We start from the raw sequence: 26,580 nt of genomic DNA, 5'->3' as shown, positions 1-26,580 counted from the left end.
ATATATATATATATATATATATATATACAATGTTACTTGTCCCTGATTTTCCTTATTAGAGTTTCTAATTATCACACCATACCAGGTGCATAAAACATTTGAGAGTGTTCAGTAGTTATAGTGGTCATTTAGCATCAGTCTTGTTTCAACATTATCTTGTAAGGACATAGAAGTCTTCAACAGCACTTGTAACAGAAAATCCGCTCTGATAGACCTAATCACGCCTATTCTTGGAAGCATTGTGAGTCTAGGCATGAGATCTGACTACAGATCTGTAATTAAACCAAAGGTCAAAGTCAAGTATGATCATAGCCTCGAGAACTCCTGGTGTTAATCTGCTTAACTGACCTGTCTATCAGACAGTAAGCTTCTTTTTTGTACGGGTGCTATCTTTAAAGCTTCTTGAAAGCACAAGGATAAATTGCATGACAAGGAGACACTTTCATTCATTTTTAGAGGATTTAGTGGTAGATTTAATAGTGAATAGAGAGTTGTTTGGCACACACTAAGTCAACTTATAGAAAAATCACAAATGAGATCTCAGATGTTGTTTTTTTTTTGTTTGTTTGTTTTTTTGAGAAAGAGAGAGAGAGAGAGAGAGAGAGATCCACTTCCTTAGGGATCTCACAAGGATGACTTAGCTTTTCAGAAGAGAGCTCGACATGTCATATATTATGCTTAGATTTGTCAAGATAGTAAGTCTGCAATTCAGACATTTGGAGTTGAAATTAATAAATAATAAATTATTTGGCCAGTGTCATGCATATTAATTTAATCTCTTATATGTCATAAATTGCCTCGTTTATTTATTTATTTTATTTTTCCTAAGGAACTCTAATATGATGTCTGAGATAAAAAATCTGAAACAAAGTGAAATGTTGTTTAAGTAAAAATTATATTACATTATATTAAGTCTACAAAGCTGTATAAGACCAATGTCTGCAAAAACTTAGAAATATGCTATTTTCAGAAATTAGAAAATAGCATATTTCATAGCATATTTAATAGAAACAGTGAATTTCTATTATGAAACAGCCTTTAACAAATTATTCATAGTATTCTACCATTATTGTGGTCTTATACTGGAGATATGGCTGAATAAGTGGTTTGATGGTAAGTTGCCTGTGAGGCAGGTTCTTTGCACTTTGTTCCTGAGATTTCAAGCTAATTTTAGACCAAACGCGCCAGCGTTGTGGTTACATAAATATCTTCCCACTTGCCTTTAGTTTAGTTGCAACAAGCGGATGGGAGTCCCCCTCTGTCTCTCTGTACAGGTATTATGAAACTCTGCCTTCTGTAGCAGCATTCAAATTAGCTGCAGTTCCTTCTGGGTATTCACATTTTTAGTTGGGATCTTACACAAATGATTGTATCAGTCACTTTAACAGCATAGTATATGGCTGTATATTTCAACTTCCAATCCACTGGAGTATTTGAATCCTTCAAAACAGCTTGTAATACCCAACTGTTACTTGTGTACCTAGAGGAATCCTGTGGCCTCTATTACACCAGCTTTAACCAGGGTGCTGCCAGTATTTGTCTCCATTGGCTTACTTAGTGTTCTCTCACATGACACTGTCACTTCGGCTTAATTCTTATTTGGCTGCTGAATCAAGATAACACGCAGGCTTTTTAATCATACTGATTGCCAGACCATTTAAACATTTTTAAGTCCATTTTTTTTTCAATCACAGTCACACGCAGTTTGTCTTCCAGACAGTTCTCTTTGTCTTCTCATCAACCATTTATTTCACTAAGGATGATGCTCAGTGTCAGATGGCAGTATGCTATTGATAAAAAATACTATGCTTTATTTGAAGGTTTAGTATAATCGCATAGCTGCTACAGTATATCCAGTTCACAGCTTTTCTTTTTACTAGGGCTGGGCAATATAGCGAACATTAATGATTTGTGCATTCTTTTGCCTTTAGCTGCCCGAGGAATAAATCTGCATGAATTCCTGAGGTTTGATCATCATGCTGATTTGGTGATAAATATCACAATGCATTTAATTAACTTTTATTTGGGCATTGGCTTCTGTGATCTGTGCGTGTAACGTATACCTTGTTGACTGCTAAGACATGTTTTAATATCTATGAACTTATATATTTTGTTAGTTTTGATTTAATGAAATTAATAAAGTAAGGTAATAATGTATACTTATTTTATATTACCAGGAATATGGATTTGTGAATCAGGAAGGTGGTAAATGTGCACGTTTACCAATAATGACTATTCAGAGTTAAAACACATTCAATATGCATACAGCTTCACCAGTTTCAGGCAAAGTTCATTTTATGATCTTTTTATGAATCAGAAATTAATCTAAATTATTTCATCAAACTCTGATTCGAATAATACTTAGCATTATCGCTTAGGAAATGTTCACTGGAGTCTTATGTTCAGTAAAACTATCATTCAGAAGTTTGGGGTCAGTAAGATTTTTTTTTTTTTTTAAGTTTCTGAAAGAAGTCTCTTATGTTCACCAAGACTGCATTTATTTGTTCAGAAATACATAGAATTATTGTGAAAGATTATTGCAATTTAAAATAACTGGTTTTGATTTTAATATATTTTAAAATGTTTTTTATTCCTGTGATGACAAAGCCATTGTAATATGTGTGCCTTATGTTCATTCTGCACTGTTTCATTGTGAAAAACATTGTTGAAAACATGCCTTGACCTATTGATCAATCTATGATGGTTAAGGCCCTGCCTTGAATACTTTTACTTACTTAAAAATACATTTTTAATATGCTCGGCTACATTTGATGTTTGGAAAACAAAAATCACTCATACTTTTTTTAGTTATATTGCCCAGCCCTGTCACTATTGTATGCAAGTAAAACATCTATGGTGCTTTTAAGGAGTTTTAAATGTTTTAGTTCTTTGTGACTTATTTTGTCTCTGTTTGCAGATTCCAGCACATCACTCCTCTGCAACCAATGTGAACGGCTCCTCTGAGACTCCCCAACAACATAACAACAGTGTGAGCCCTGAAGGTAAACGTCCACCCGCTATGAATCACTGTCATGTCCTCACTCACCTTGGATCTTAGTGTGTTTCAAGCCTAGAAGTCCCCGAAGGGCATTTCAGGGGCCTGACAAGGTTTGGCGGTGAAAGTGCTGACACATGCCACTCTGTGCCACATTTGCTCAGGCACTCCACCACACACTCTCCCACACTTTCACACACTGTGGTGGCTGTGTATGAGCAAACGTCCCTGTATGAGTCAGAATGACCTTCGGCTATTTGTCTGCCTAGTGCTCTGACCAAATTTGAATTGCTGGATGAGGATGTTGGTGGTTTTACAAAACATCCCTACACTCATGACTTTTCACATGAAAACATTTTTGATCATATGGTAAGAAAATTATGTTCTTTTTAGTCTGATATGTTTCATGTATTGGTTTGTTCCCTTTAGTTAATGGAAACAGGAACCTTGCTGCTTCCACTATTTTGGATAAGTACAAAATTGGCAAAGTTATAGGTGACGGGAACTTTGCTGTGGTAAAGGAGTGTGTCGAACGGTAAGAAAATTACAAGTTACAAAATAATTTTAAATGTTTTTTTTTTTTCTGTTATGTTCTGTCAGAAAAAGATAAAATAGCTCTTCGGGGTCAATAGAATTGTGTTGTATTTTGTTTGTTCTCCCTTCTAAGTTGGTTATTGTCGTGATCTCTGATTAAAATACATAAATAATACTGTTCACATCTAGATTCGGTTTTCCTGTTTGTGTTTTTAGGCTAGAATGCTCAAAGGAAGATCTCTTGTGCACAAAAAGGACATCCAGCTTATAAATTGGTTCCTGAGGAATGCACCCAAAACGGACCTTCATTAACCTCCCTGAAACAAAGTCTATTGTTCTATTTCTTTCTTTCCACAGATCCACTGGAAAGGAGTTTGCACTGAAGATCATCGATAAAAACAAATGCAGAGGCAAAGTGAGTTGGACTTTACAGACTTTTTGTGACACCAGCCAATGGAGAGAGTGAATTGAGACAATACCAGCTGTAAATATTCCTTACCAGCCATGAAACTATTTTGCATTGTTTTTATTGATAATACATATATTTTGTCCTTATAATGATGCAATTATAGCTGTTTATGAGTTTTGAACACTGCCTGAAAGGTTGGGTTATTGCAATGCAAATTATTTAGGTCTCGGTGGTCCGTGAAATTTTTTTTTGGTCCATTTAATATGGTTGATTAGATTATATTTTATGTATTTCCATTAATCCAGCATGCTGCAGTTTTTGCAAGTCATGGGAGAAAAGCTGACCAACAAATGACACCCAATTTATCCTAAAGGTGTTCAATGGCATTAAGGGATTTTGCACAGACCAGTCAAGCTCTTCTATACCAAACTCAGTAAATAATGTCTTTATGGATCTCCCTTTATCTACTGGGGTTAGAATGGTAAAGTTCCTCCCCAAACTGTTGCAACAAAGTTGTAATGCCATTGTATGCTGCTGAATTTTGATTCCTTTTCACTGGAATTACTGGAACAGCAAGACCCATTATTTAGAAGGGGTGTTCACATTCTTTTGGCCATATATGAATGATATGTAAACAGCAGTTATATTGGTGGCCAATGTCTCATAATCTAATTTCAGTCTGTGTTTTAACCAAGGAAGTTGATTTCCTGTTTGCCTGGTTTCCTGCAAGAGAAAACCTCAGGAATTCATGCAGATTTATGCCTCGGCAGCTAAAGGCAAAAGAATGCAGAGAGTTGCTGTATAGTTGGGAATTTGTTGTGACACATGCTTTGAACACACAGGAGCACCTGATCGAGAGTGAGGTGGCAGTGTTGAGGTGTGTTAAGCATCCTAATATCATCATGCTGATTGAGGAGGTGGATACGCCCACTGAGCTCTATCTAGTCATGGAACTTGTGAAGGTACTGTTTGTTAGTCACCTTATACACTCTGATACAATCTATACATTTCTCAACATTGCACACTCTGCTTCTGAAACTTCTGAACTTTATAATTACAGTATATATAATTCTTTGATTTTTAATATATCATTTGATATTTATTTTGTTTTTATATCAGACACTACCATTCAAACTACCATTGGCATCTGTAAGATATTTCTGTGATTTTTTAATTTTTTAATTTATTTTATAATTCTTTGATGAAAAGCATTTATTTGAGATAGAAATTTTTTGCAACAATATAAATGTCTTTTTAACTTTTGACCAGTAGTTTATGTACAAAAAAACTAAACTAAACTAATAATATAATATAATATAATATAATATAATATTGTATTGTATTGTATTGTATTGTATTGTATTATATAATTTTCACAATGAAATAAAATCCCCAAATATAAAATCAGATATAAAAACACCCTGCATTATAGGAAAGTTAAATGCATTACAAATTCTGTGTATTGATGTCAGCAACATTGCACTAAATGGCCGCTTTCGATATTGATCAAACACTTAGCCCATATAAAGGCCAAAACATGTTACCTCTGGGTGAAAGTGTGTTTTATACAAAATACAGGGATTGAGATTTTTAGTTATTTGTATTGCCATCTGTGTGTTTCAGGGTGGAGATCTGTTTGATGCAATCACCTCCTCGACAAAATACACTGAAAGAGATGCTAGTTTAATGGTATTCAACCTGGCGGCGGCTGTCAAATATCTGCACAGAATGTGTATCGTCCATCGAGACATCAAACCTGAGAATCTGCTGGTACGCTCATATACGCAGTCAAACATATCCTCAAAAGAGACATTAAATATACAATATACAGGTATACAGGGGCGGTTTCTCCATTAGGGCGATTGGGCGACGCACCACCAAAGCGCGAAAGGGAGGGATTTTTTTCTTTCACATTCAACCACAGTGTTACGCTAGCTTTCACTGTTTGTTCTGCCTCTAAATAGTCCAATCAGCGTCGAGTGGCGTTTTGTGTAGTACCGCCCCTTTTTGGGCGATTTCTGTCAGACTTTTTAATTAATATAAGTAGTCCAGTTTCCTTTACATCTTTAACTAGCCGTTAATTTATCAATTGAATGGGTGACCTATCCTCATTAATCATGCAAACATTTGCCCCCCCCCTAAGAGAATTGGCAGGAGCCGCCACTGCAGGTATATACACCTACACATTCTGCACAATGAGACAATAAATCTGAAAATACTTTAGTTCACACATCTTTAACACATACACAGCAGTACAGAAATACAAAACCTGTGAAGAAAACAACTTTGCACTTTGTTTGTGGAAAATGACTTAAGGTATGTCAAAAGGAAAAAATGTAAATCCGGGTGGATAAAAATAATCCTTTTGCCTTTTTCACTATGTGTTGTAGGTGTGCGAGTACCCTAATGGTATAAAGTCATTAAAGTTGGGTGATTTTGGCTTAGCCACAGTGGTTGAAGGGCCGCTTTACACTGTTTGTGGAACACCTACTTATGTTGCCCCAGAAATCATAACAGAGTCAGGGTAAGAATCACTGACTGTTTTGTTTTCATATAAGCATTTTTTTTTTTTTTTTATCGTTTATTATATTAATTTATTTATTATTATTTTTCTAAAGTGATGGCATGAATAGCGTTTTGCGATTCGGCGCGAATCAGTTTTCTAAAGTGTTTTTGAAAAATCACTTACTCTGCCTTTAATAGCCTTTAAAATACTGGGGGCTGAATGTTATTGACTGTGTCTTTCTGTCTGGGCATCGCCGCAGATATGGGCTAAAAGTGGACATCTGGGCAGCTGGAGTAATTACCTACATCCTCCTATGTGGCTTTCCACCTTTCTGCAGGTACCACAAGATAGTACCTGCTCAGTCCTTCATGTTAATAATCTACAGTGTTTAAAATCTAATATTTAGTCTCATATTGTTCATATTGCTCATGTTTTGTATGTATTGTTCTCAGCAGTTGTTAAACATTAAATATATTTTTTTATTGTCTGTGTGCTTGGCATTTGTTTTTGTAGTGAGAATAACCTCCAGGAGGACCTATTTGATCAGATTCTAGTGGGGCGTTTAGAGTTCCCATCACCCTTCTGGGACAATATCACAGATTCTGCTAAAGTGAGTGGAGACAAACACACACTGACAACACTTACAGGAATAGTTTGCCTAAAAAGTCGAAATTGTTAGAAATGTACACACCCACGGGCCATCCAAGATGTAGATGAGTTTCATTCTTCATCAGAGTTGAGTAGCATTAGTAACATTTAGTAACATTAGTGAGTGATGTAATGCTAAATTTCTCTAACTCTGTTCTGATGAAGAAACACAATCATCTACATCTTGAATGACATGAGAGTGAGTAAATTTGCAACACATTTTCATTTTTGGCTGAACTATTCCTTTAGCATGTTTTAAACACACTGTCTCACTCTCACCCATTTACCTTAACATCCTTCATTCTTTATGCTATATTCTCTGTCCTGACTGCACCCTACTCTGTTTCATCCTACTCACATCATTATATCATCTCATTCACATCCTCCCCCTTTCACATTTACAATATTATATTTTAGATGTATTTATATATAATATATTATTTTTTTTTAAAAAGTCAGATTCTGTTTGGGCCTGAACATAATCCAGAAACGTTAGATCATTAGGGCTCAGACTAAATGTGTCACTAAGACTAATGTTTTACAAACTAAATTACAAACTAAAAGTCCTTTTCTGACGTTTGGATTCACTGAAGTATGTCCTCACTTACCATAATTCCTTAACTTAAAGCACAAAGATTTAAAATAACGTCATTAGGTTATGTAACGAGACGCTGCATCAGAAACGCCTCTGCATGACCGCGCTTTAAAGCACGTGTGAAATCAGTCCAGTCGAATGGCGAGATGTCATAGGCGGGATGATGTGGTGACCAGGAAGCTTAAAAGCACATGCAGCAATGTCTCGTTCCCTTAGGGGAGCCATGGTTACATACGTAACCTATTCATTTTTGGCTGAACTATTCCTTTAGCATGTTTTAAACACACTGTCTCACTCTCACCCATTTACCTTAACATCCTTCATTCTTTATGCTATATTCTCTGTCCTGACTGCACCCTACTCTGTTTCATCCTACTCACATCATTATATCATCTCATTCACATCCTCCCCCTTTCACATTTACCCCATCCAGCTTTAGAACGTTTTGCTTGCTGGGTTTCTAACATATTATTCTGCACTGAATGACAGAATGTTTGCTGTGTGTGCAAATGTGGACAAGCAGTCCTAATATCAGATTTATTTATTTATTTATTTTGCGTACTTAAACATTTTTAGATCATGTTAATGGTCTTTTCCTTAGGGGAGCCATGGTTACATACGTAACCTAGAGACGTTCCCCTTCAGGAACTTGCGCTGCATTAGAAACGCTTTGGGAATGAGAAAACTCACTCCGCCATGGTTACAAATTCCTGCCTAGTGTGGAACACTATACAACTAGGATGAGAGAACAGAGGAGCCAGGAGTGGCTCCCATGTCAAGGTTGTAAAACCTGACAAACGTAAGTGGGGTGGACAAGCCTGCAGTGTTACAGATGTCATGCATTGACACCCCAGAGAGAAATGCCTTGGAGGCTACCACACTTCTAGTAGAGTGTGACGCTCTGACCCCCAGGGGTGAAGGGAGGTTAGTGGACTCATAAGCCAAAGATATTGCATCCACAATCCACCGACTTAAGGTCTGCTTGGTTGCCGGGAAACCTCTCTTGGGACGGACCAAAGTAAACAAATAACTGGTCAGACTCCCTACGCAGGGAAGCTCTGTGGACATAAGCATCCAGTGCTCTGACTGGACAAACAAGATTAAGCTTTTCCTGGTCTGGGTCCCTAAGGGTAGGAGGACAGAAAGCCTGCAGCATAACGGGCCGTAGAACCACGGTGGGCACCTTAGGCACATACCCTAGCCTAGGGTATAAGAATGCCTTAGCCATACCAGGTGCAAACTCCAGAAAAGAAGGGGCCACAGAAAGGGCCTGAAGGTCACCAAATCTCTTAAGGAAAGAGATGATGAGTAGGAAACAGTCTTAACTGTAAGGAACCTCTCCCGAACCTCCTCAAGGGGTTCAAAGGGAGGATTACAGAGAGCTTCTAGGACCACGGCCAAATCCCAGGACGGGACTCTAGAGCATGAAGCAGGCCTCAGCCTTAACGTGCCATGGAGGAAATTTGTAACCAACGGGTTTCTCCCCAATGACTGACCACCGAGGGGGGTGTGGTAAGCAGCTATGGCTGCCACGTACACCTTCAAGGTGGAGGGGGCTAACCCTGCGGAAAACCGTTCCTGCAGGAAGTCCAGCACTGAACCAACCAGGCAATTGACTGGGTCCAGCTGACGGATGTCACACCAAGAAAAGGTTCCACTTCAAGGAGTACAGTTTCCTTTTGGAGGGAGCTCTGGACTGAAGTATGGTCTCAACAACCTCAGTTGAGATACCGGAAGCTATGAGCTGTGCCCACTCAGGGGTCACACCCACATTTTCCATAACTTCCGGGTCAGGGGTGAAAGAATCGAGCCCCCCGCCTGAGAGAGGAGGTCCCTCCTGACGGGAATTTCCCATGGAGAGCCATCAAGAAGGGCCACCAGGTCTGAGGACCATACTCAGCCCGGCCAGAACGGGGCTACTAGCAGCGGACGAACGGTGCACACTCTCCAGAACTCCCAGGAGCAGAGCAATTGGATAAAATGCATACAGATGCAGTCTCAGCCACGTCTGTACCATAGCATCCAGTCCCAGAGGAGCTGGGTATGTGAGGGATAACCAGAGTGGACAATGTGAGGTCTCTCGTGATGCAAACAAGTCCACTTAGGCCTGGCCGGACACCCTCCAGATCTGCTCCACCACCTCAGGGTGGAGCCTCCATTACCCGGGCCTTGGCCCTTGCCTCGAAGGGGAGGGAGGCATCCGTTGTTAGCGTTACGCGATGACAAGGAGCCCTCAGCACCGGGCCTTGAGACAGGGGCCAAGGCTTCCTCCACATGACTAAGGCACGTAAGCATCATCGTGTGACCTTGATCATGCAAAGCAGGTTGCCCCTCGGGGAAAACCCCTTGGTTCGAGGCCACCACTGCAGGGGTCTCATGTACAGCAGGCCAAGAGGTGTCACGTTGGATGCAGCCGCCATCAGACCCAACAGTCTCTGAAACTGTTTGACTGAGTGACTGGCCTAGCTTCACCCTCTTTGCGGCTGTGAGGATCGACTCGATTCGAGCAGGAGACAGATGTACCTGCATCGTGGTCAAATCCCACACATCACCCAGATAAGTGGTTATTTTTTGGAGAAAGCACACTTTTCTTGGCGTTCAACCTTAACCCCAGCTCTTTCATATTGGCGAGGACAGCATCTCGATGCCAAACAGTCATCTGCTCCGATTGAGCTAATATCAACCAATCGTCAATATAATTGAGCACGCGAATGCCCTGGAATGCCGCACACTTGGTAAAAGTGCAGGGTGAGAGTGCTAGGCTGAAAGGAAGAACTTGATATTATAGATGAAGGATGTCAAGATCCTTTAGATCTATTGTGACAAACCAGTCCTCTGACCTGATTTGAGACACGATCTGTTTAAGCATCAGCATTTTGAACCTGAACCTCATGACTGAGCAGTTCAGCTGACAAAGCCCTCATCCTTCTTTGGAGCAATGAAGTAACAGCTGTAGAACCAGGACTCTCACGAGAGAGGAGGAACACGTTCTATGGCCTCCTTCCTCAAGAGAGTGTCTACTTCCTGTTCCATTACCAGAGCCTGCTCGGGGCCCACCAGAGTGGGATTGACCCCATTGAATTGAGGCAGACAAGAACCAAACTGGGTTCTATAGCCTCTTTATACAGTAAGAAGGACCCATTGAGACACATTTGGCACAATTGGCAGAAGTTTCCACGCTGCCAGATGGTCTACTAAGGCAATCAGTCTCTCGAGACTGACCTCTGGTGTACTTTGAGCAGTCAACTTGGTGCCCTGAAGCGGATGACCAGCAGGGAACGACCAAGCTGACTGCTCTAATAACCTCCTTGGAGGATGCGCGCCTCCCAGAGCCACTATGTTTCCGGGCGGACAGTGAGAGCTGTGCTCACTGTGAGACTGCTGTGCCCTGAAGCACCGGGGGTGATAGGGTTGACAGACCGATCTCCTGAGGGCACTGAGGAGAGACGGGCACTGTATAATGAGGTGTACACCGCTCTTCCCCAGAGGGCCCTGCCCTCAGAAGTCCAGTGCCACAGGCGTCAATACTTCTTGGCCGAAGCTTTCTTGGTGAGAATGATGGTCCTCAGATCAGTCTTCTGCCTCAAAGACTTCGACCGGGAGCACCGCTCTGGTTCCAGCTGTTTTTGCGGGGTTCTGATCCATGAGTGAGAGCGCTAGATCTGGTGGGTGAGGGCGAAGAAAAGGACAATCCCGTCTCTAACCCCTCCACAGGTGCTTTTAAGCTTCCTGGTCGCTATGTCATCCCATCTATGAGGTCTTGCCATTTCATTGGACTGATTTCACACATGCTTGTTCCCAAAGCGTTTCTGATGCAGCACGAGTTCCTGAAGGGGAACTATTTGTTTTCTGTCTTTTTGTGTACCTTTTCTGTTTTTATGATAAAATGTATTACATTTTCTTGACATCTGTTTATTGAAAATATGATCATGGTGTGTTCGCACAGGAGTTGATTGGTCACATGCTGCAGGTGAATGTAGAGGCCAGATACACAGCAGAGGATGTTCTGTCTCACCCCTGGGTCACGGTAAATGTGTGTGAAAAGGTTTAGTGCTGTGTGTATGTGTATGTTTTTTGTCAAGTTAGGTAATGCATGTGCAACATTACAGTATCAGATTTCTATTTATAAGATATAATGTACCAAAATGTGGTATGATTGGCCACAAGGGATTCACTTGCATACTTACTCATAAAACATTATTTGTGTCATTTGAGCTGTATTAGAAGTGGTTTTGATTTATGCTTCAAATTATTTTTCAAACTGAAACCTACAATTTAGTCTGAATGTTCTGGTGAACAAAGTTATATTGCTCACCGTTAGATTGGCCTATCCTAATCCACTTCAATAACCAACAGGAGGATTCTGCGATGGAAAACAATATGAAGATGGAGGTAGCAGGTAAACTCAAAAAGCACTTTAACTCTGTGCAGAAACAGAGCAACATTTCCCCTGGAGTCTCTGTTATTGTGGTGAGCACACACACTCACACATGAGAAACAGTCTGCACATCATAACTGCAGCTGCTGTCGTCTGTTAATATGCTTTGCTTAAAAAATAACCAATGTCATCCTCTCGGCCCCTGATGATTAGTACTTGGATTACACATAATTCCAAAGCATAGCCGTCACTGAAATTACAGCCACTGTGGACACCAGCATCAAATCAATCAGTTTGTCTCCCTCAGCACTCATGACTTACATAACTTCTAAATCTCAGGAAATATTAGAGATTATTGTATTGTAGCACAGGACAAAATATGCCAGAGCTATAAAATAGGACATGACTTTAGAAAACAGCACATCAGGTGCAAGTAAAAAAATCAGGCTTCATTTCTCCATAGAAATTAGATTTTATTTTAAGTGATAATGTATAAACCTGTCAACACAGACATGCCACGAGTAACATGATTTCAACTTTTGAAAACCTCTTTAAATATGTTCAAAAGCCAAATTGATGGTTAAAAACTACCGTACACTCTCAGATTGGTACCTTAAAGAAGTACCTAAAGTGTACATATTAGTACCTAAAAGGTACAAAAGTGTACCTTTTGAAAAGGTACCGCCCCAGTGACAGCTTTTGCTAATTTTTTTCTGAGAGTGTACTACCCATAATCCATAAATCCATGAGAGAGCCAACCAAAGACTTATATATTTGTATACATTTGAATATGCTGTTTTTATGCTTATATTCAATGACTATAAGTCATTAGTTTTCTATTGTAACTTTTTTTTCCAAATACATAATACATTATACGGTATGTTTTTAATGTTTTTGAATAAGTCTTTTATGCTCACCATTTACTTTATCAAAAATATAGTAAAAACAGTAATGTATTACTATTTAAAATAAGTGTTTTCTATTTTAATATATTTTCAAATGTAATTTATTCCTGTGATGCAAAGCTGAATTTTCAGCAGCCATTACTGCAGTATTCAGTGTCACATGATCCTTCAGAAATCATTCTAATATGCAGATTTTTATGCTAAAAAAAAAAAAAATGTAAATACAGGACCAAGCCCATTGAAAAAAAAGTGAAAAAAAAGTGTTGCTCTCTGTAGAGCCTGAAAATTGCTGAAGGACTCATTATAATCCTTTTATTGCTTGATAGAATGTGCTTTATGAGCTCAGAGGGAGACATGGAGACATGGGTGAAGCATTTTCAGCCATTTCCACCCCCATGTCTTATTAAATTTCCATCCCAGTTCACTGCGCCATAAACCCCTCACTGCCAGCCTTGTCTTAGTTCTTCTCACTGTCATTAAGGTGTTTGTCTCTGTAAATGTGTTGTTTTCAGTGTTGTCACTGGTCTTCACCTTGTCTACATTGTCACGATCAAGCATACTACCTATCATTCATTGTTTGTACTTGAACCCATCATGCAGAAAGGAAATTTCATTTTTGATATTTGAAATTAAGACCTCAGTATACATTTAAATAACTGCTAAGTGGTATATTGAATATTCATAATATATTTGCATTGATTCTGCTGGAGATAAATTATATTAGTGAACATTCTGATGATACTAATTTAAGCGTTGTATAGGAGGCATTTGTTTATGGCATTTTCCTGTATAATACATTGTTAAAACCCTAAGCTTTTTTAAAAATCTATGGTCCTTTTTTGTTAACTTCACTGCTTGAAAAAGCAGCAGCAGCAGGGACTCTGGCTGAATGGGCATTGATGTGAATCTCATTTGACAGTTTGAACTGTAAGGGCAGGGCTGTACAACACCCCTTCCTTGCTCTCCCAAGACCCGAAGTGATGTCTACCACTGGATATTGGGTATTTGACTCCAAACCTAAACCTCCTTTTAATGAGCTTGAGTTCTTTGACTACACTAAAATCTAGCCGTCTCTGCACTCTGACTACCTCTTATTCACTCTCACTGGGTTTTTCAGCATTTGCTGGTCCTGCATCTAATTCTAGACAACAATCATACCATACCTCATGTCCCAACCATAATCTGGTCCATTTTTTGTCTTTTCATCTTCTCATTCCACTCCATGTTCATGGTGGCTCTCTAAATTAGTTTATTGATGTGATATTCGGTGCCATATGGATTTGTTGCATTATTGCTGTATATCGTTTTCTTTCTGGGCTTTAGCTGGAAGGTTTGTATTAGCGTGCATGCAATACTGACTGCTTGTAATATTAACACTCCAATTCAATGGGTTCTCTCTCTCTCTGTTACCTAATCCAGACATAGTCTATTTCATGGCAGCTGGCAAACGTCCCCAAAATGAGCCTCACTCTTAGGACCTTGACCATTGCCATCAAAATTTCAAAGAAAGTGTTTTGATAATATGAAAATCTGCCATCTTCTGGCAGTATTGTAATATAATAATTTAAATTAATAAATCTAATGACCGGGAGAGAGAGATGCTTAATTATGCACAACAATTGCCTTGGATGAAATATTTTACTGAAAGTTTTAATTTAGTTATTTAGATATTTTAGATAAAATGGGGATTTTTTTCCCTTTTAATTAAATTTGTATTTTATTTTATTTTAAAGCCAGTATATGTATATTTATTAATAGGGTCCAGACACGTCCTATTTGTTTTGTCAGCTTTCTTTTCAATAACTGGTTTTGTCTACAGCTGAGGAACGTACCAAAGAAACCAGATCATGTCACAATTGAAAGGAATAGCTCACTCCAAAATGAAGTTTTTGCCAATTACTCACCCTCATGTCATTCCAAATATACTGAAAGAAGAGTTTTTTTTTAAAGAACTGTCACATGGATATTTTCCATACAATGACAGTTCTTAATAACCGTGGTCTGTCAGGTTTTACCAAAAAAAAAAAAAAATCTATATGACTAATTTGCTGTATTCCATGTGTTCTGAAATGATAGCTTTGTAATGACCAGACTAAAGTTGATGCACTGATAATCAGCTCTCAAATTAAATATGGTTCCTATGGTATGTATTTGACGTCAATAATAACAAATGACATTGGTTCTCATGTCTTGTAAGCAAACTTGCAGCATAGACGCAAAAAGTAATCAAATGCTTCAGAAGAGAGGTATGGACTATATTTACATGCATTTATATTGCTTTTTGTTCTTTTTGGAACTTGACAGCTTGTTTGGATAAGAAAAACAGCATCATGTGTGTCTGGAAGCATCTGAGGGTGAATAATGTCAGAATGTTCATTTCTGAGTGAACTGCCCCTTTAAGTGGCTATATCTTTGCTTCAATCAAGCAAGCTGAGTGTTTCTGAAGTAGTCCTTGTGAAATGTCTCTCAGCTGAAGTGTTAGAGGTTATGTTAGTGTTGTGTATGAATTTGTGCTGTATGTGCTCAGTGAGTAAGACTAGTCTCTGTCCTCTGCTTCTGCTCTCCCCATGGCATTGCTATCCTTTGACTAGCTCCAAGGCAATGGTATGTACTAACACTAACTGCTATGCTCCTCCCTCCCCGCCTCTGTCTCCTCACACATACACTTTTATACTGGGAGAAAGTGACAGTAACATCACTGAAGATGATCATTTTCCCCTACAAGACATGGAAAGTTGGCAGCTTAGAGAATTCTTGACTCGCTTTAATCCCGTCATGAACTTCAGTGGTGTTTTTCACTCTCTGCCATTTTCTTTTACTGCGGTGGTCTTCTCCCACCTGTGATGTGATCGATAGTATTGACTTTTCAGTGAAACCAGGTCATGTATATTGTCTTCTATATCTTAGTTTGAACATGTTTCTTCTTACAGAAATGGGGAAAAACACAGAACAGCTTGCTTTATTTCTTAAAGGGATACGCAAAAGTGAAAATTCTGTCATCATTTACTTACCCTCATGTTGTTCCTGCGCCTTTCTTTCTTCTGCAGAGCACAAAAGATGATATTTTGAATGTTTTAGTGTCATTATTCAGTTAGAGCAGTGGTTCCCAATCCTGGTCCTGGAGAACCCCCAACACTGCACGTTTTTGGTGTCTCTCTTATCTGACACTCACATTTGAGGTCTTGGAGTCTTCACTAATGAGCTGATGAGTTGAATCAGGTGTGTTTGAATAGGGAGACATCTAAAATGTGCAGTGTTGGGGGTTCTCCAGAACCAGGATTGGGAACCACTGCGTTACAGTGTCAAACGAGAGGCAGAATGTGTATTTTTTTTTTAATTATTCATTTTAGTCAAATGCAAATACTGATGCTATTGCACGGATGCTAACTACTTATATCTGTGGTGTCAGCACTATTTCTGCCAAGGGAGACTAACACCAGAGACACTTTATATAGTATGAATCCAGATTTTTCTAGAAAGGGGGCTGCCATCATGGTAGTTTATCAAGATTGTGGGACATTTTGGAAATATTAAAAGGCTATATTTAGATTAATACACATATTTTAGATTAATATGTCAAATCTGTAAGTTATCAGCATAAGACCCAGACTGTAATAAAGTGTGACAAAGCAGAAATAAAGCAGAGATTTAGCAACATTTCTGAAAATTAATAAGAACTCACCATGCACCCCTCAGAACAACCATCACCTGCAATAACCTTTACACTCAGAAAGTAGTTTAAGTAGAATTACTACTTAAGTAATTTTAAAAAGTGGGAACATTTTTGGAAAAAAAAAAGGGAAAAAAAGTGGGAATAGATTTTGTTACACATGAAATTTAATTGAAAGCTCAATTAAATATATATTTAAAAAAAACAAAATATAACTTAACTGCACAAATTGTTTTCATCCTACAAATATGCAAAATTGTTGCAAAGTTGCAAACGCAAATGAAAAATGACCCTTTAAAGCCAAGGTCACACTACATTTTGACCACGTGAAATTTCTGCAACAGTCATGATATGACGTCACTTTCTTTAAAAAAAACAACGTAATTCAACATATATATGCATTCGCATAGCATAACTCCCCATTAACTGTTTTTGTCCAGTGAAAGTCACCTTGTCTTGTGGACCAAAATATATATATATATATTTTGTGTTCCACAGAAGAAATTTAGTCATACAATTTTGGAACAAGATGAATACATGATGACAGAATTTTTATTTTTGGGTGCACTGTCTCTTTAAGATTGAAATGATCTCTCTCTATCTTCCTCCCAGATCATAACTTCATCTCACTTACTCTTTCCCTACTGAATTGTTTTCAGTTTCCTTTCCATTTTTGGGTGGGTGCACATCATGTGAACATTAACATATTGTGTCTCTCCTGTAGAACACAGCTCTAGATAAGGAAACCATCCAGCTTTCTCGCCGGCGTCAGGACCGCAGCCCCCCTCCTCCAGGAAAGAGCCCTTCCTCCACCCACCCAGAGAGACGACGCTCCCATAGGGGACGCTCATCTGTCCAATCGGAGGACTCTAGGAGTGCTGCTCCCATTGAGCCTTTAGCCTCAACAACCCCCAATGCACCATCAGCACCTCTGCCCTCCCTTCACTCTGCCCAACCTCCCCACTTCCCAGAATGCAGTGCTGAGGCTGAGGTCAGCAAGGGCCTGCAGAAGAAAGAATAATACTACTTAGGAAAACAATATGGAGACAATTTCAAATATAAATGCATAAATACATAAATAGCAACTCTGCGAATCTTTGAAACTTCAAACTAGCTAAAAGGCTAGAATACACTACACGACTTTTGCCCCGATTTGTACAGTCTGGACGAGTACATTGTCCAAAGTAAGAGCCAGTCTGCAGATTTCACAAAAAAAATTGTGTATGTTGAGCAGCACAGACTACAATGTCTTTAGTTACAGATTATGATTCCACCAGTTAAGAGAATATCAAACGTTGATATTTGAGACGATTATAGAACACATACAGTATATTTGTGTGTCTCCTTGCAATGAGGTGAGTTTGTTCTGAGTGAGTTTCTTGTGTTTGGAAAGGCTTGAAAGCAGAGTTGCCAGGTCTGCGAAACAAAACTATACCAGTGATTAATCAAAAATGGGCCAAAACTAGCCCAATAACCCTATCCCAAATATCAAAACTTAAAATATGCCTAAACTAAATTTTTTACAGTTACTGTTATGCGATATACACAATTTCAACTTGAAAGTCACCATGCAGTAATTATAAACAATATGTATTCATGTAGGAGCTCAAATGTTCCCTATAGTTCCCCTTCCTCAGAAAACTTAACATCCAGCACAGTTTATAAAATATTTCAATATAAGCATTTCAGTTAAATGTAAGAAGATATTTTGAAGAATGTGGGTAGAGTCTCTGGTCCCCACTGACTTCCATATTATATTTTTTCCGTACTATGGAAGTCAGTGGGGACCAGCAACTGTTTTGTTACCCACATTATTCACAATATCTTCTTTTATGTGCAACAGAAGAAGGAAACTTGAGGGTTAGTAAGTAATTGATGATAGAACTTTCATTTTTGGGTGAAGTATCCCTTTAACCTGCAGCAACAGCAGTTCCGCTGGAAAACAGTGGACTTGGTAACCCTATGTGATCCTCAGTCTTTTATTACATGCTGTCTAGTTTTTCTCTCTAACTATTTACAAAGTCAACAAGTTTATGACACCTAGTGTTTTAAAACCTGTTCTGTTTTTAAAAGTCATTTAGTGTAATCCAGCCTTTAACAAAGTACATTCAGAACTGTCTGTATAGTGGTCGTCCGCATGTCTCCATGCTTTCTTCTTCTTCCAGCTTGACTTCCGATTCCAGCACCCAGAGTGGGTTTGAAAACGTAATGTGTGATTGATTGTATATAGGTGCTTTGGATATGAAAGATCAGCTCTGCTTTTGTATTTACTGACGTGAACAGCTCACGTCCCGGTTATGAATAGCTGAACACTTTTTAGGGTGGATCTAAGTATGCTACAGGAAAAAGACTTTGAATTTGAGTGGTTTAAAACCCCGGTTCCGCCTTGGGCACCACTCCTCCTATGTATCCTCTGGATACCTACTTTAACAGGGTGTTGCTACTAGGGGTCTGTTGAGACAGTTCCTTCAGCACATACAAAGAGAAACGTGCGGTAGCCTCTGTGTGACAGGCCAAGACTAGTATATTCTAGGCTCTTGGTCGTATTCCCTTAAAGGAATCTATTTCTGAATCCAAGCCTTGAGCTCTACCCCGGGCCCAGGAGTCTGGCCCCAACAGGTAAGTCTTTGGGGTTTGTAGCCTAGGCCTTTGGCCGTAGGGAATAACGTCACTGACAGCCGTCTAACGTCCCAGGGGCAACTCCCATAGCAATATCGTAGAGTTGGTACTTAGTGCTCGCCATGGTTCTGGCATGCACTCCCCTCAGCATGGTGGCGTGGGTATACCGTTCCCCATAGCGACCACTAGAGGACGCAGTTCGAAGTTCCCATGAAAGGGAACGTCTCAGGTTACTTATGTAACCATGGTTCCCTGAGTAGGGAACGAGACACTGCGTCCTCTAGGTTTCTTGCCATGCTGCGGACGCAAGCTTCAGACGAAGAAGTGAATTATGTGTGCTCCCGGCGCCTATTTATACTGTAGTCGCACCGGTAGTGACGTCATGGCTGTCGCCGGCCAACGAGTTGGTGTTTTTTCAATGTATGCTTCAGACACGGGTCACGACGAGGCGTTCCCCCATAGCGACCCCTAGAGGACGCAGTTCGAAGTTCCCATGAAAGGGAACGTCTCAGGTTACTTATGTAACCATGGTTCCCTGAGTAGGGAACGAGACACTGCGTCCTCTAGGTTTCTTGCCATGCTGCGGACGCAAGCTTCAGATGAAGAAGTGAATGATGTGTGCTCCCGGCGCCTATTTATACTATAGTCGCACCGGTAGTGACATCATGGCTGTCGCCGGCCAACGAGTTGGTGTTTTCTCAATGTATGCTTCAGACACGGGTCACGACGAGGCGTTCCCCATAGCGACCCCTAGAGGACGCAGTGTCTCGTTCCCTACTCAGGGAACCATGGTTACATAAGTAACCTGAGACGTTTTCTTTGAGTGTATGTTTGAAAATAGACTGCTTTACTTTTTGACTCCGCTGAAGAAACACAAGAAAGCAATTCGCATTTGTTGGTGTGTGCTTTCTTAAGAGGGTGTGCCTAGCACTACGGGTCATTTTGCAGTAGTTTAGAGTTGCCTTCATTTGAGCCAGCAAAGCAAGAAATCTGTAGGGATTGTTAATAGTTTTGTTCTTTTGCTAATTTATTTGTACAGATTAGACAAAATGTGAAATTGTATTTTAGAATAGTTTGACATTTTCGATCCAGAGTCATGCATGATATTTTGATTTCTCTGTTGCAAAAGTATTAGATTGCAATCTAAAGTCTTGGATTTGGCATCTATTGTTTCATGTACTCGGCTACTGCTGTACTTGTTATCTCTTTGCTCTCCATGGCACTGATTTCCTGAAACTGTCAGCCTGCAGGGAGTGATTGAACTTAAAGGTATATGACATGATGCACTGCTTTTTTTTGACGTGCATTGGAGGTTTTGAGAAATATGGCAATAGGCCTATTCAGTATCATCTCTGGAAGGCTATTTCATAAATGTCATTTTCTGTTAGTGTTCTTTATCATCACGTAATCAAAGTAATGCAATAAAATTATCTTGCAGTTGTTATCCTTGTCTTGTCCTTATCATGATATATGATTACAGCAAACCTTCTACTAAACAACCAAATAGTTAAAAGTTTTGATTTCTGTCTAGCGATAAAACTGCCGCAATGCAACAGTCGCCATCTGTTGGTTGAAGGACGACACTACATCAAATTAAGAGATTAAAAGGTTCAAACTGCCACAATTTATTTATTTATTATCATGTATGGTCTTTACTAGTTATGGTCTTACATTTGTATAAATTTTTTCAGTCTAAATATTTTACATTGACTAAGATTTAGGCCAGGAGTCTCCAAACTCTGTCCTCGCCTCGGGGCCTGGAAGTTTCTGTGCCTAGCAAGATCTTAATTAGCTGGTTCAGGTGTGTTTAATTAGGAATGGAGCTAAACTCTACAGGACACCGGTCCTCCAGGTCCGAGTTTAGAGACCCCTGATTTAGGCCTTCACACATACCTGTTCTCTGTGGGACTAAAGGCAAAAACAAAAATGACAACTAACAACACATTTGAACAGCAGTTACTGCAAGAAATTGTATTGCATAATAGGGAGGAATTAATTTGTTGCAAGAGACATCTAAAGTGGGTCCATACTGACAGTTCCGGTCACATACCTACTTTTCAGTTTAGTGTGAGAGGTGGCCCACCCGTTTATTTTATTTTATTTTACTTTAGTGATGGCCCTGCATTAAATAGCAGCTTTAAGCTGTAAAGCATTCATTTATAGCAGAATAAGTTGTTATGTGTCCGGATATTATGAAAAGGCCAAACGTTATTAATATTAACCACAAACATTTTGACATTTTATTTTTTCATTCATATTTAATTTAATAGCACTATATATTTTCTAACACTGTTATCGTAATAGACTTCATGAAGAGATAAAAATAAAATAAAATTGACAAGATTTGGAGTCTTTAGACCCGCTGCACTGCAATGAAGATTTCATGAATTTTTCATGGTTTTGATGGGTGAAATTTGACTCACAGGTGAGGGCAGATTCAGTTAAACAATCTGTAGCAGACACCACATTCATTTTATAATTAAACAATATATAATATGGAATACGGGATACTGATTAGAATGAGCTGTCAAATATTGTATAATAATGACCCATATATTGACCTCTAAACAGGATATTTCGCCTGCTATTTTACGTAAACGCAAGTAAGAACAGCTAATCAGCGCCACCTAATGACTAAAATTATTACTGCGATTAAAAACATGGCCTCGGAGAGCAACGGCAATTTTAAATTATTAGCAAGAAAACAACAACAACAACAACAACAAAACATTGACCAGAAAAACAACACACTTGTAAGAGACTTAAATAAGTGGGATGAGAGAGAACTTAAAATAGAGCAAGACACCAGAATAAATAGAATAACAAAGAGCTTCATTATCCATTTATGCTCGCATGCAGAAATTAAGAATCAGAATTGGATTGTCTTTAACAATCTTCCAGCACCGACACAGACACAACATCTAACCAAGGAGTAATAATTAAAAAATAAAACTCAAAAATAAAACTCATTTTCCCATAAGCCCCAAGCGCATCATACGCTATTGCGTCATGGCGTAAACGCCATTGGCCAATTCCTGTTGAGTCGGCCATATTGGAATTTGAAGTCTGCTATACTGTGAACAAGTCGGCAGAATCTTAGATTATATCTCTCAAATACAGTTAAATTTTACCTGTATTCGCAGCGCCAGAGCCTGGCATTGCACCCGAGACCCCGCTGTTTGTAGACGGAGCGCTGTCTGTGTATTTCGTGGGGTAGAAATGAGTCCTACAGACGCTAAACGCGGAGCGAAGCGCAGAAAGAATAAGCGGGGCGGCGGCGGCGCAGGGAAGGCCGGAGCTCCGCCAACACCCTCCAGCGGCACCGCACACGGAGACCCAAGCACCATCCCGAGCCTCAACAGAGAGGTGAGCGGCACCTGGGGCATGCGAGGCGGTTGATGGTGCATCAGAGCTTAAATGCGGTGTAGTTCAGTCCAGATTCCATGATATTGGAGGCCTAGGAGAGCTCCTGCAGCTGATCACACGTTTACATCGAGTCTGAGCTGAGCTTTACTGATCTAGAGATTTAATCTTAAACAGTTCCTGGTCTGATCACAGAAACATGGGAGGAAAATAGTAAAGACGTGTGTAAAGCCTATTTAAAGCGATTTTATGTGGTAGATATGGAAGTTTGAGTGATTTGTGCTGCTCGGAGTGATGCAAAGCTAACTTGTCAAGCGCTGTCCAGTGTTAGCTGATGTGTTTACATATGTATTTCAATAAATATATTATTTTGTTAACCTTATTACATAAAAAGAGGAACAAATGCGGTATTTAGGCTGAAAATATCACTGTTTATCAACCGCGATCCACAATAATGTTATCACGTAGATAGACCTAATGCTAAAGCCACAGTGTGTTCAAATTATTCACATTTCATAACTTTTAACAATGTCCGACTTATTCATATTTAAAAGTTTATTTGCTTTATTATTCAATAAAATTGACGTAATAATTGCCCTTCTGAACTCCAGCAGTGGTGTCAAGTAGGAACATACCGGAAGTGCTTGAAAATAGTCAACGTTAAATGTCAACAAACAAACCCTTTATTACATTTGTCAGTGGTTTTGAATTGAGTCTTGTGCAAAGTTTGTGCTTTGGACACAAGTGTAGTATGATGTAATGTAATTACATCAGCACAGTTATTTCTTAACGCATACCATATTAATATACATACATTCTTCTTACCTCAAAATATCAGCTGCCTTCCTCTGGTTCCAGTTGTGTAGTCATGATGTCCAGCTGTAAGAAGTGTCGGAATGAATAGGCCACTCGCAGCACAGGGTCCAGTGTTCAGGGCTTTGTCAGAGACTTATTCTTTCTGGTGGTATGCCTCTGTTTCCAGGGAAACCACATCTGTAGCTTAACAAGAGTATCGGTCTGTGTTGACTTAAGCAAGCAAAAGAGGCCATTGCATCACTGGACTGAATTACAGCTCTTTTGCTTGCACGGGTTTTGGTTAATGCGATTTCAGCAACCAGCGGGCAAAATGTTGTGAAGATGTCATTAGTAAGAAATCACAGACAGTTAGAAATGTTCATGTTTGGGTCTTTTAAGAATTGATTATTGCAATATTTAATCAAAAATAAGACTGAATATAGGTTAGAAGAACATTTTGATGCGAACTGACAGCCAGAATCAACTTGTGGCAGTTTTGTTAGGGTTAGCTTTAAGCAGGTGCTCAAGAAATCACATTCTCCCTTTCCTTATAACATTTTTGGTAAAGCTAAAGTGTTTTTTTTTTTTGGTCATCAAACAGATTTCCCAAACACTTCCTTTGCCCCTGGTTGGACAAACAGCCATTAGTTAAGCCAGTGTCTGTCAATGTGCTCAAGCAACCACTCAGTGTTTGACTAATCTAACAACAATTGGCTTAAATGTTGTTGTCTCTGCATATTAAGCTAAGATAGAGAGAAGCATTTTAACATGGAAAAAATTCACACTGTATATATAAAGCAATACGTTTTTTTTTAGATTTGATAGGCCTAATTACTGTCTTTACTAGCATTGATTTATTGAATAGCTGATAACCTGCTGTCACATGTGCTCAACGAGCATCTGCAAATTCCAAACTATTTATTTTTTTATTTATATTTTATTAATTTTTATTGTTTAGATTTATTATCAAAGATAAAGAAATAGTTCACCCAAAAATGAAAATTCTGTCATTAATTACTCACCCTCATGTTGTTCCAATCCCCTAAGACTTTCATTCATCCTTAAAATACAACTGATGATATTATAAATTAAATCCAAGAGGTTTCTGTCCCTCCATTGACAGCCCAAGTAACTTTCACTTCGAAAGCCCAGAAAGGTAGTGAAAACATCATGGAAGTAGGGCTGGGCGATATGGCCAAAAAAATGATCACGATAATTTTTTTCATATCAGTCGATATTGATAATGTCAAATCTTTATTTCTTTCAAGTTTAAAGCCAGATTTTTGCTCCAAAGTGAAAGTTGTAGAAAACAGACCATTAATTTTCCTTAACAAAATAAATATCTAAATAGAAAAATTAATTTCTTAGTTTCTGCATGTTCTATTGAGTGATATTGTTTCAAATCAAGAAACAGGTTTGGGCTACCTGATAATATTAATAATAATAATATAACTTTTTGTCTCTTAGAAATGCACATTTGATAGTAGCTTGAGTTAGGATGCAGCAGAGGTAAATTTTTGTTCATTATCAAAATCAGTAACATCTGTTAAAAATGGTAGCAACCTCAGTTTTATATGGTAAAATTTATTCTGACCAAGTTTTTATTTATTTATTTATTTATTTAAACTAAGCATTGGTCTTCCATAGTAGCATACATCTAAATCATGATAAACAAACACAGTTAAAACCACACATATAGCACCTCAATACCATGGTAAAAATATAACTATATTTTTTTTAGGTAGCCTCGGTAGGTAGGTTGTATGAAAAACAGTAGTCTAAAAACATTCAGTATAAATGCACACATGCTATAGCTTAATCACAAATACATACTACAATTATATACCATTACTCCTTTAATAAAATTCAGTGTAAATATCCCAAATTTCTGCCACAATACCACGGTGCAGTGAGTGTTACTACAGTAAATCCATAGTAAATGATGGCGATTTGTAGACTGAAAAGCCTTCTGACTGTCTCATTGCACACAGTGTTTCTCCTGTTTGGCTTTAAACTAGTTTAAATCACCGAGTCATTTGTGTTCATCGCTGAATTCAAGCGCTTCACACTGGATCTCACAGTGCTGCTTAATGCTCGCGTGACCGAGTAAACGCATCTGCTCTAGTGAGCTCACGCCGTGTGGCAGTTTGAACTTTGATCCGAGCGGACAAACAGTCCGTGTGGCACGATTCAAATGAGTCGCGCTGTTTTGTTCCACTTTTGGTGCATAAACATTATAGCGAACATTTATCGAACTCTTCATATCGTTTTATCAAGGAAAATTATATCGTGATAATTACCGTTATTGAATTATTGCCCAGCCCTACATGGAAGTAGTCCATGTTACTCCAGTGGTTAAACTTTAACTTTCTGAAGTGACGGGAATGCTTTTTGTGCTCCAAAAAAAAAAAACAAGAATAGCGACTATATAGAAAGTTTTCTTCACTTATGCTTCAATCGCCAATATTTCATTTAAAATTCCTTCAATTGTGTTCTGAGGATGAATGAAAGTCTTAGGGGATTGGAACAATGTGAGGGTGAGTATTTAATAACAGAATTTTCTTTTTTGGGTGAACTATCCCTTTAAGATTATCTGAGTAGCTGCTATGTCTTGACTGCTATATTAAATTTCAACATTTAACATATTAATTATGGCTGGAAAACAGGAAGGAAAATACTCCTAGTTTAGGTTTCCTAGTTTTTCTTCAGGTTCCACATTTTAGAATGAAGATCAAGCGTATTACTGCTTATTGTGCAAAAGTAAAAATGAAAGCTCTTGGAAGTTCATTATTGATTTGTCTTATTTTAATGGTTTCATGCCATTAATTCACCACACGGAACAAATTTTGCTCTGTATTTTTGGTCGCTACCTGTCCATGTTGGCTCCTGCCTAATTTGTCTAGCATCTACCAAGTGACGGAGGAATTTGCACCAAAATTTATTTTTGCACACATTGCCACACAAGTTCCGATGGCATTTTCTTTTTTTCTATTAAAGTAACGTTATGAGTAGAGATGCACCGATTGCAATTTTCTTGGCCGATTCCGATTTCCGATTTTTTGTTAGTGTGATCTGCCGATTCCGAATTTCTTTCTAAGAGCTATAATTGACAGCATATACAAACAAAAATCTACTTTTCTTCAACGCAAAGTTTTATTTTCAT

At 38.8% G+C, this 26,580-nt stretch overlaps 2 protein-coding genes across 3 annotated transcripts in view; both read left to right on the top strand.

Moving 5' to 3' along the window:
- The window catches only part of LOC107734554 (serine/threonine-protein kinase DCLK2), a 43,449-nt gene extending 25,276 nt beyond the window's left edge, over positions 1-18,173 (top strand). Inside the window, exons 6-17 of the mRNA XM_016546544.1 lie at positions 1,227-1,274; positions 2,918-3,002; positions 3,425-3,530; positions 3,887-3,944; positions 4,781-4,900; positions 5,562-5,708; positions 6,329-6,462; positions 6,704-6,781; positions 6,958-7,054; positions 11,634-11,720; positions 12,044-12,157; positions 17,365-18,173. Of these exons, the coding sequence (XP_016402030.1) occupies positions 1,227-1,274; positions 2,918-3,002; positions 3,425-3,530; positions 3,887-3,944; positions 4,781-4,900; positions 5,562-5,708; positions 6,329-6,462; positions 6,704-6,781; positions 6,958-7,054; positions 11,634-11,720; positions 12,044-12,157; positions 17,365-17,661 (1,371 nt within the window). The 3' untranslated portion in view covers positions 17,662-18,173. The remainder of the gene's footprint in view (positions 1-1,226; positions 1,275-2,917; positions 3,003-3,424; positions 3,531-3,886; positions 3,945-4,780; positions 4,901-5,561; positions 5,709-6,328; positions 6,463-6,703; positions 6,782-6,957; positions 7,055-11,633; positions 11,721-12,043; positions 12,158-17,364) is intronic.
- Positions 18,174-22,309: 4,136 nt separating this feature from the next.
- LOC107734551 (protein FAM193A-like) overlaps positions 22,310-26,580 on the top strand; it is a 31,871-nt gene continuing 27,600 nt past the window's right edge. For both annotated transcript variants that reach the window (XM_016546541.1, XM_016546540.1), the window contains exon 1: positions 22,310-22,625. In XM_016546541.1, the coding sequence (XP_016402027.1) occupies positions 22,479-22,625 (147 nt within the window). In that variant the 5' untranslated portion in view covers positions 22,310-22,478. The remainder of the gene's footprint in view (positions 22,626-26,580) is intronic.

Source organism: Sinocyclocheilus rhinocerous, unplaced genomic scaffold (genome assembly GCF_001515625.1).
Source record: "Sinocyclocheilus rhinocerous isolate Xijiao unplaced genomic scaffold, SAMN03320098_v1.1 scaffold580, whole genome shotgun sequence".
Taxonomy (NCBI): Eukaryota; Metazoa; Chordata; class Actinopteri; order Cypriniformes; family Cyprinidae; genus Sinocyclocheilus; species Sinocyclocheilus rhinocerous.
The sequence above is the reverse complement of the archived record's forward strand: the minus strand, read 5'-3'. Positions and strand labels throughout refer to the sequence as shown.